The 10,572-nt window shown below is 43.8% G+C and overlaps 1 protein-coding gene across 2 annotated transcripts in view; it reads left to right on the top strand.

Moving 5' to 3' along the window:
* SEMA3D (semaphorin 3D) overlaps nucleotides 1-8,155 on the top strand; it is a 216,974-nt gene extending 208,819 nt beyond the window's left edge. The window contains exons 18-19 of one of the 2 annotated variants that reach the window (XM_035701533.2): nucleotides 6,640-6,756; nucleotides 8,114-8,155. In XM_035701533.2, the coding sequence (XP_035557426.1) occupies nucleotides 6,640-6,756; nucleotides 8,114-8,140 (144 nt within the window). In that variant the 3' untranslated portion in view covers nucleotides 8,141-8,155. Of the gene's footprint in view, nucleotides 1-2,234; nucleotides 2,611-6,639; nucleotides 6,757-8,113 lie in introns of those variants that run through there. The other variant, XM_025449289.3, reaches the window with a different exon arrangement.
* Nucleotides 8,156-10,572: the final 2,417 nt, after the last annotated feature.

Genomic DNA, 10,572 nt, shown 5'->3' with positions numbered 1-10,572 from the left:
TTATTTTTAAAAAACGTGACAGCTAGGACCTTGGTTGGCCTCAGGGACCCTGGGATAATGTCTAGTTTTCAAAGCCACACCTTATTGTTATGGAAATGCCTAAGGCAACTGGGATATCCAACTATGTGCTTAATATGCCAAAAAGACTCCAAACAGCTGAGTTGGCCTTTCTTGCATTGAACACTGTTCAAGGTTGATATTTAAAATATAGAGTTTCTTCTTTCTGGCTTAAGTATCAAAATTATAAACCGGCTTAGGCTCTTTAGGTAACTGGAGAAGGAAGAGAAATATTTATAACTTGCAAATGTCTTTAAATGATCCCATAGATCATGATTTTCTGTAGGAAAGATTTTATATCAATATAATTTGCCCTTTTAATTTACTATGGATGTTTTCTTTATGTGTAGAGATAGGCCAAAATGTAGCCCAACATTTTACCCTTTACGAATTCTCAATTTTATTGGGGCCTGTTAGTGAGGGGCTAGTATATTTAAATATGTATTGCAAGAGTGTATGGGGGCATATTCAGGGAGTATTCGCTTAGACTACCTAAACCTGGATAAGGAGAGCATGAAACCAATTGACAGGATGGGAGGTTATCATTTAGAATCAGGAAAAGGATTATTTAATGGGCCATATTCCTCTAAGCTTTGAATATATTGAAACAAGTACGATGGGACAGTTATCTTTCAATTACTGAATTGTGTTCTAATTGTAGCCCTCTCATACAGGTCATCTTTACTATTGAAAAACAAACAGAATCCCCTGTTGTGGTTTTGTGTGGTTGATGTGGTTAGTCTGAACACACATCTGGAAGCAGCCTTGGGTGTCAGTGGCCACAAGCAAAGTGAACGATGAGGATCACCTAACTTCCTCCTGTGTGCCAATCACGGGAAGCTGGACAGGACGCCAAGGGCCTGATTATGAGGAATTTTAGGGTTCAGAATGGCTAGGGAGTTAAGCCTGTAGGCAGAGGGGGACATCTTGGTATTTTTAAGCAGAGAGATGACAGAATGAAATTCTCATCAAATTTTCATATAAGAAATAAACACAGAGTGAAAAAATGACCTCTCGATTTCCATGTTTTGCAACTGGGTGGATGAAAGTTTAAAAAAAAAAAGAAGGAAATGGGGCAGCCGGGGTGGCTCAGTGGTTTAGCACCGCCTTCAGCCCAGGGTGTGATCCTGGAGATCGAGTCCCACGTCGGGCTCCCTGCATGGAGCCCGCTTCTCCCTCTGCCTGTGTCTCTGCCTCTCTCTCTCTCTCTCTCATGAATAAATAAATAAAACCTTTAAAAAAATAAAAAGTAAAAAAAATAAAAAATAAAAAAAAAGAAGGAAAGAAAAAAGAAAGGAGGTCCAGCGAGGTCCGTCATGGGCAGTCCCTCTCCGTGGGCGCGGGGACGCCCGTCAAGGTGACCCGTGCCACGCCCTCGCCGAGCCGGCAGGTGCCCCGGGGCCCAGGCTGCCTCGCGAGCCCCCTCGCTGCGACTCCCTCTCTCCCCCCGCCCCGTCGCCCAAGGGGCCTCGGAGGCCGCCGTCGGGGGCTCGGGGGCCGCCAGAGCCACAGCTTTTATCACGGTGCGTTGCTATGTTTGCTCTATTTTATTATCGCGTTAATGTCTTGTGCCCACTACGTAAACTAGACTCTCTCCTCTGTATACTATAGGAAAGAAGCCCCTAGCGCCTGGGGCTCAGCACTGCGCTTGCAGGTGGCCGCAGGTGGCCAGAGGTGGGCTGGGGGCCCCTAGCACACGGGGCCTCAGCACTGCGCTTGCAGGTGGCTGCAGGTGGCCGCAGGTGGCCGCAAGTGGGCCCAGGGCCCCTAGCGCCAGGGGCTCAGCACTGTGCTTGCAGGTGGCTCCAGGTGGCCGCAGGTGGCCGCAAGTGGGCCCAGGGCCCCTAGCTCCAGGGGCTCAGCACTGTGCTTGCAGGTGGCCGCAGGCGGCCGGGTGGGCCTGGGGGCCCGCGTCTGGGGTGGGGGGTGTAGCTGCGAAGCTGCGGCCGGGGCTCGCGGTGTCGGCATCACACACGGGGTCGAGACGGCTCGAAGGACGCCCGTGGGCAGCCTGACACCCAGCCTGGTGCTCAGGCCGCCGACTGCGGGCTGCGGGCGCAAGGCGGGATCCGTGCGTCCTGACCTAGGGACTCATGCACTTCTCTGTACCTTAGTGAGGTATTTCCCAAGTACTAAAAAGCTTACAAAGTTATGAATTTTCCTTATTTCTTCCACAGAAGCCAAACTGCCTGAGAACTACCTCTCTACAGTTAGCCGCGGTTAGTGACTGAAAACGACTTAAACAAGTGTTGTGGAACAACAAGAGTTTCCCTCAAAATTATTGTGATTCTTTAAGGAACTATTAAGAAAAAAAAATTCCACCAAATGGAAGCATTTTTAGAAATTCCTACACCATGTGCTTCCTTTTAAATCAAATTGGTAAATTGATGAAGGTCTATTTTCATTTTGAATGTTCGTCTGTTTTAAACAACAGTTACAAACTCATGTCGTTGGGGCTTTTCTTTGATTCAGGTGGACTCAATGCCACAAAGTACATGATTTAAACTGATAGAGAGAAGGTCCATGTAATCTGTAATGGATGATTTGTTTAAGCACAAGGACTTTGAAGAAATCTTTAAAGAAAACTTGAAAGATTTAAGTTCATAGCATAGTCAAAAATATAGATTTCTAAAAAAATAAGAATATAGATTTCTCTGACAGATATTCTTTGGTAAATGATATTTTATTTTTGCCATAGTTTTGTCCTGTTTGTTTTACACGTAAGAGCATGTAAGTGTTAAACGAAATCTTCTACTAGACCTTTAGAGTCAAGGGCTAAATAAAAGCAAACCAAAATTTTAACATTGTTCTTTGTCCATTTTCTACCCTGAAAATGTGATTGGATTAGATCTATTGGTTACATTTGATCTCTTACGCAGCAAAGGAAATTTCGGTCACTTAGGTACTATTAAGATGCGTTATATAGCAGCGATGTCCACTGTGGCCCAACTGTGGGAGGAGCCGCGGTGCCCACCGACAGGTGATGGATAGAGGATGTGGGCTCTGTATACAGCGGGGTGTCCTCAGCCCTCAGAAAGGACCAATCCCCACCATTTGCTTGGACGTGGAGGGAACTGGAGGGTGTGATGCTGAGTGAAATAAGTCAATCGGAGAAGGACAAACATTATATGGTCTCATTCATCCGGGGATTATAAAAAATAGTGAAAGAGAATAAAGGGGAAAGGAGAGAAAATGAGTGGGAAATATCAGAAAGGGAGACAGCACATGAGAGACTCCTCACTCTGGGAAACGAACTAGGGGTGGTGGAAGGGGAGGAGGGCGGGGGGTGTGGGTGACTAGGTGATGGGCACTGAGGGGGGCACTTGGCGGGATGAGCACTGGGCGTTATGCTATATGTTGGCAAATTGAACTCCAATTAAAAAAATAAAAATAAATTTAAAAAGATGCGTTATATATTTTAAAAGCAAAATACTGGGCAGCCCGATGGCTCAGCGGTTTAGCACCTGCCTTCAGCCCAGGGTGTGATCCTGGAGTCCCAGGATCGAGTCCCACGTGGAGCTCCCTGCATGGAGCCTGCTTCTCCCTCTGCCTGTGCCTCTACTCCCCCTCCCCACCGTGTCTCTCACGAATAAAATAAAATCTTTTTAAAAAATAAAAAAAAAAAACGAAATAGTGACATATAGGAGTTTTGATTTTAATTTGAACCCAGAATGATGTATGTAATTCGCAGAAGAAATCAAGCTTTCAAGTCCCCATGCCTGAAAAACAAACATTCCTAGCTGTAGCCACATTTAGAACTATTTGCTAAAAAAAAAAAAACAAAAACAAACAAAAAAAAAAAACAAACTACATTCCCCTCTTTTGGACACAATGTAAATTAAAGCTATTTGTAAATGTATGTATCCAACAGGTTTTTACATATCAGGTATACAAATGATCTAAGTAACAAAAATACAGAAGTACTTATTTCTGGGAATGTAGGGAATTGTTTGAGACTTCCACGATACAGCTGTGTATCTGAGGAACCTACAAAGGAGCTCGGCGCCACACACATTGAGACAAGTGTCCTTTGTTTTCCGCTTTATCTTCCCAAGAGAGCAACCAACATGGAGAAGTGGTTTGCGGGTCTCTTGCCAAGCTGGCAACCTGGATCGGGTTCCAGTTCATTCCTCTTTAGTGTCAATGTGATGGTGTGAGGGGACCAAAAGGAAGATAGAGGTTGTCCTCTTCTTGTCTTACTGGAGCGAGGGAGGAGTATAGGTAAGCGGAAGGAATCCGTAGCAGTGAAGTAGTAGGACTGTGTGTCTTGAGTTAAAGACAACCTCTATAGAAATTTAGAAAAAGAAAAACTGGGCTCAATTCCAAATTTACCATGGGCAAGCCGGTGAGAGAGGGTCGCTGGGGAGAATATTCCTAAGAGGACACCTCAGAGGTAAGAGGGGGAAAAGGCTGAACCAACCTAGCAGGACTCTGGGGGAGGGCGGGCCGGGGTCACCGAATGACACGAGGGGGGGTGCAGGATGAGGACGCGCTGGGGTCCCAGGGTGGTGGGAGAGTCTCGATGAACGGACTCGACCGGATTCTTAGGAAACCCGGCGTTGCGGGGCGTGCAGGATGGACACTGAAGCCCGAGGTCAGAGTGTGGTCGGGAAGAGGGCCTGGGGGAGCTTGTCAGAAAGAGGCTTGTCAGTCCGACGTCCCGGGGTTCAGGGCGGGTAGGGACGGGGGATGGAGAGCAGGTGTGTGGCCCCAAGTCCCGGTCGAGGCTGGGAGGCCGAGGGAGAGCCACCGGCCGCTGCCGGGCTCGGCGAGGGCGCGGGCGGCCTGGAGGCGAGGGCGGAGCGCAGACGGCGGCCCTGCCCGCCCCGCGACCGCCCCGCGACGGCCGGTGCTCAGCCGCGGACTCCGCCGGCCCGAGCCTCCTCGCCGAGGTTTCCGGGGCGGGGGCTGCCTGGGGCGGCCCCGGCGGCTGCCCTCGCGGGGCGATCCTTCCCCCTCCTTCCCCGTGGGCGCCGCTGCGGAGCTGGGCCCGCGCCCTGGCACGGCAGCGCAGCGCAGCGCAGGATTCGCACCTGAGGACTTCAGATCTGGGTCTCGCTGTCGGCTTGCTGCTGTGTTCATTTTTAGTGAAATACACTTACGTGGGCTTTCCCAAGGTATTGGCCACAATTTGAAAGGTAGCTTCTTGGGGAAAATGTGATTTGAGTTTCAGACTTTGGAACACAACAAAACTGGGAGTTACTACGCCAGCAATTATTGTGCGTATCCAGCGCGCGGGCTGCCTCGCAGACGTGGCCTCGCTTAATGCCCGCGGCTGCACTTAGACTTAGGAATTATTATCCACAGTTTTCAGAAGAAGCTGAGACTGGGCAGAGAATAAATGTGTGACCTAATGTCCAGACAGATGTTATAAAGCCAACAAGTGGCAGAACCAAGAGTCACATCCTGGCTGTTTGATTCTGAATTCCAAGTGGTTAATAACAGCAATCCTGACTCTTGGCCCGCTTGTAAATTAGAAATGTCTCTAATGAGTGTTCTCCTTACTGCTGTACGGAGGTTTAGTTGTTTCTGTTTATTAATAGCTAATCATTATGGAAGTTAATATTTAGGTAATGCAACCTGTATGCAATTCTTTTAATGACCTAATAAAGTAAATGCTAATTTAATCTATATTTCCTAATGAAAAGATGCGGAATTCCAGAGATTAAATGAACTTTCCAGCGATATTTTATTTCACTCATACTAACATAGACATACTTTGTGCCAGTTCTAAATGCTCTAGAAATATTAATTCATTTAATTCCCACAGCTTCCTGTGAAACCAGTACTGTTTTCATCCAGACTTTACAAATGAGGAAACTGAGTCACCATGAGAATAAATTACTTGCACGAGGCCACATGCAGGCAGACACTGTGTTTGAACCCAAGTTGGTTGGCTCTGAATCGTTCTGTGTTGCAGCTGCAAATTGATAAAAGCAAGCACTGATTCTCAAGGGTAGCCCATAAACCCTGTTCTAGAAGCAGCCATATGTTACATTATCACAGTCAAGAAATTATACTTAGGATGACTCTTAGATGACAATAATAGAACATTTATAGTAATTTTCCATGTTGCCATGTAAGAATTATTAACCATTTGTTCTCTTTCGCCTGAGGTGATGTCTCATTCTTACGATTTTCCAAACTAATATATTCCTGTAGAGTTAGAAAACACAATCATGGAGTTAGAAGATGGTGTGGAATGAACTGGGTGGTAGTTGTGGCACCAAGTTCAATTATGTACTTTAATAAAATCAGTCAATAGCATTCTAGTTATTCATTCACATTCATAAAATTGAAGACCTCCCTTTTAGAGATATTTAGTTGCTTTTGTGTTTTCGCATTAGCCTGTCGGCTAAAAAAATTGTGGTTTCCAGAGTATCAAATAAATCTCAAATCAAGGCTCTTTGCTGAATCTGAAAGGGTCTGTTGGTCAGAAGTTACCGCTCTTCTGCGTAGAAGTAAAGAGTGATGCTGTCTGTACAACGTAATGACCTATGGCTCCATTTACAAGGCATGTTAGACAGAAAGCCGCTTCTGGAGGCTCAAAGGACTCAATTCCATTTTTTCTTTTTGGTGCAGATTGCTTTCTCTCCAGAGAGGCGAGTCTGTGATTGGGACATTTGTCAGGTAACACTACCAGGAGACGCAGCTGTGCTTCACTCCAGAACCGCATCTGCGTGTTCTATGCTGACCAAGGTACAGGACTGATTGCACACAGAAGAGTGGATTCCAATAGGAAGTTGCAGGCAGTTACTAGCATGGGTATTTATAAAAGCAGTGAACTACAGAGAACGCCTGTCTTAAGACTTTGACTAGGAGCAAAAATAGAAAAAAATAAAAATAAAAGGTAAAGGGAGTAGGGATTAGTGATATTCCAATTTATAAATGTCTGGTGAGTAGAAGCCTGGCATCACTCCACCAATATTCTTATCTCAAATTGTGTCCTATTAAATTTTTATTTTAGACATATTTATTATATGAACACATTGTAGATTAATATATACTATATAACCATCCAATATTATAAGAAAGTGGAGCAACGCAGGTTTATTAAACTGTATCTTTTCTTCACTCTCAGACCTCTTTGTGGAAATTTCCATGTCATTGTTGAAGTGCAGAGATCCCTAAACCAATAGGATCAGACATATTCCATTAGAACAATAATCTCTTTATAAACAGGGTCTAAATTCTTCAGATGTGCATGTGTGTGTGTGTGTGTGTGCCTGTGTAGACAACTTTTACTCATCATTCAGACTTTTTCTGTTTTGAAGATCTCTGAGGTAAGAAATTAATCTGGCTGGGCAAAAGAAGCAAGAAGTGCATGGGAAAGTGTGTTGTTGTTGTTTATAAAGATCTCAGTATGCTAGGAGTTTGACAGAGATTTATTTCTTGCTCTTTCTGGAATCATCTCCCATATGATTTCTATCATTTCTTTTCGCCTAGGAGAACTTTTACAATACACTTCCTGGCTGTGTCTCCACAATTTAGCCTGTCAGAAATGTTCAACCATATACTCATTTGACCTAACACATACCTCTCCTGGGTAGATTTGAACCCATGCACTGAGGAGTGGGTATCAAGTACATGTGTAGTTGTGCATTATAACCATTTGTAAACACACACAGTGTGTCCACATCTAACAGATGTTAAGAGATTGTGATCCATCGAGAATTAAGAGAAGCAAAGTGAAGAAGTGAAGGCTGGTGAAAAGAGCAATGAGAGTGGGATAAGACTAAAAGGAAGGTTGAATCAGTAACCCCAACAGTAGTAGAGCTTACAGTAGGAAATTGACATGAGAACTGAGTGAAAGTCTTGAAAGAAAGCAAAGAAAGGCCGAAAAGGTGGCACTCAATTTCTGAGATTGATTTGGAAGTGATAGAAAAACATCTGAAGCTGGGATTTTCGACAGGGAGAATTATATGAACTGCGGTGGAGTTGTGGTCAGCAAAGGTTTTTGCTCCAGGGGAAGAAGTAATCCTCAGCTGGAGGGACCCAGTAAGAACAGGGATGAAAGCCACTATGTAAAGAAAAGGCTGGTATTTCTTACATCCAGGGGACAGCGGCTGGGGGATTACGTTGAAGGCAAGAAAGCATGAAGGACAGAGCTAAAGCCGTTGGGTGAGTGGAGACCTCATTCCTCCCCCTTCATCACCGAAGATCGAGACTCTCTGTTTTAAGGTAACCAAAGTGAAACATCCCTAGGAAATCTTCCTAGCACTGATCTTTTTTTTTTTTTCAAAATAACATAAGTTCTGGTAAAGAGTCTACTCTTTCCCAGGTATAGTTGACAGTCGTCTTGACACCTTAATACACTGCATTACAAACTCTCCTCTGACCAAAGAACCATTGCTTCTACTCATCTGCCATGATGTTCAGCATCTCTACTTTTAGAAATGTAGGTTTTGTATTTTCTAAGTATGAGGCCATTTATCTCCTTTAAAAAAATTTATCTTTTATTTCTCAAAGGAAAAAACTTGACCAGGTCCAAATTTCTTCCACCTCCCTCTTATCTCTATTACACCTGCACCTTTTCTTAGGCCTTTAACTGTACCTTAGTATTCAAGGTAACCTGTCCACTTGTACTCTTGGGTCTCATCCATTTCTGTCTTCACCAAGGACTCATTACATCAGTTCTTCTTCTTTTCCCTATTTTCAACATCACTTCTTCCTCAGTTTTATTCTCTGGTCATATCTCTTCCAATCTCTTCTTGTATAGTCGTGCTTAAAGGTAAAGTTACTACAATTTCTGCATCTATTTCTTCTCCTTCCCCATATTTCCCAAATCACCAAGAACTGGCGTTTTGCTAAGATAACCAGTGACCCAAAGGTGACCATACTTTTTACTCTTCTCTTATTTGATCTACCACCTCCGGCACTGATAACTGACATCAAATTAATTTCATCTTTGCTACTTTACATGAGTCTCTTTTGGTTCTTGCTTCTACTATGCCATTCTTCTTAAAGTCTTTTCCAGCTTCTTATCTTGTGTAGTTCTTAAATTATTACATACCTCAGGGAAGACTCTCATTTATCTGAAGCCATATCACTTCGGTTCACATCCATGCTCTATAATTTGAGAACTGTTTGACTTGAGGAAGGTTATGTATCCTTTCTGTGGCCCACCTGTAAATTGAGGATAACACCAATATCATGACATAATGCAATGTAAGGATTCACTGTGACTATAATTTTCCATGGGCAATTTATTTTATGCTTTCAGCTCTACCTGCCATTTCTACTCTTAAGATTCCCAAATAGGCATCTGTACTAAGATTCTTCTCCTAAACTCTTATGCTAAAATTTCTGTTAGCTGTCACTTTCAGGATTTACCATTCATCTCAAAGCAACAGAAGCATATCTGAACATGTGACCTCGTATTGTTTGCTTTGGCCAATGGCAACATCCAAAATTTTCCCTCTCTCCATTTTGGTCCCAAATCTGACATCAGGGGTCATTCATTTATTTTGGTTAATTCTTTTTTTTAAAGATTTTATTCATTTATTCATGAAAGACACACAGAGAGAGAGAGAGAGAGAGAGAGGCAGAGACACAGGCTGAGGGAGAAGCAGACTCCCCGCAGGGAGCCCAATGTGGGACTCGACCCCGGGCCTCCAGGATCACGCCCTGGGCTGAAGGCAGACACTCAACCGCTGAGCCACCCAGGAGCCCCATGGGTAATTTTTTTGAGGGCTGTTATTCTGTTTTTTCATACTGTCTACGGGGTCTTGAACAATTCTTAACACAAAGTCAGTAACTCAAATATTCGTTGAATGAATAACATGTAAATGTATGTAAACAGGGATTAGAATGTATGGCAGCATTATTTATTACAGTACAAGTATAATTTCTGAAGAAATAGAATAAATTAGGTGAATTTCAATGCACAGAAAGAAGAAAAAGAGTATTAGAGGCTGGAGCTGGTTAGGGCACTTCCCCTCTGGATTTCTGTGTCCTATGAAGGGGCCTTACCTAAGTGAAAGAGGAGAAGTGGCAGGGTAGGAAGTAGCTTGAGTCAAGAGTCCCTGGTCAAGGGGAGCTTAAAAATAAATAAATCAAGAAAGAAGGGTTACATGGGAGGTTACCAAAGCAGACCTTACCTTCCTTCGATCTAGTGAAGAGTTCTAGTTTCCCTTCTCTGTCTCACATGTCCTGTGTACAAATATGTTGACAAACCTTTCTATGCCTAGGATGGTTTTAGCACAGACAGTCTTACCTATTGGGAAACCTCTTAGTCCTAAGTAAACCAGGATGCTTGGTCACGCTGTGTACAAACTGCTATATCCTGAAGCATACTATCATTTGCAAATTAAGAGTGTTAATTTAGTGTTCATCTATTGTTCACTAAAACTATGACAAACTCCGATTACTTGGAAGATCCTGATCCTGTTCAGTTCTTGAGGACACAAAGATGAGTTTGATATTGCCTTTCTCCTCAAAGAGCTCTGTGTCATGTCTCAAATAGCTTATACTTCACATTATTTTTATAAGTATGTATAGAGTCAGGATGGAAAT

The sequence above is a fragment of the Canis lupus genome, chromosome 18 (assembly GCF_003254725.2).
Source record: "Canis lupus dingo isolate Sandy chromosome 18, ASM325472v2, whole genome shotgun sequence".
Lineage (NCBI taxonomy): Eukaryota > Metazoa > Chordata > Mammalia > Carnivora > Canidae > Canis > Canis lupus.
The sequence above is the reverse complement of the archived record's forward strand: the minus strand, read 5'-3'. Positions and strand labels throughout refer to the sequence as shown.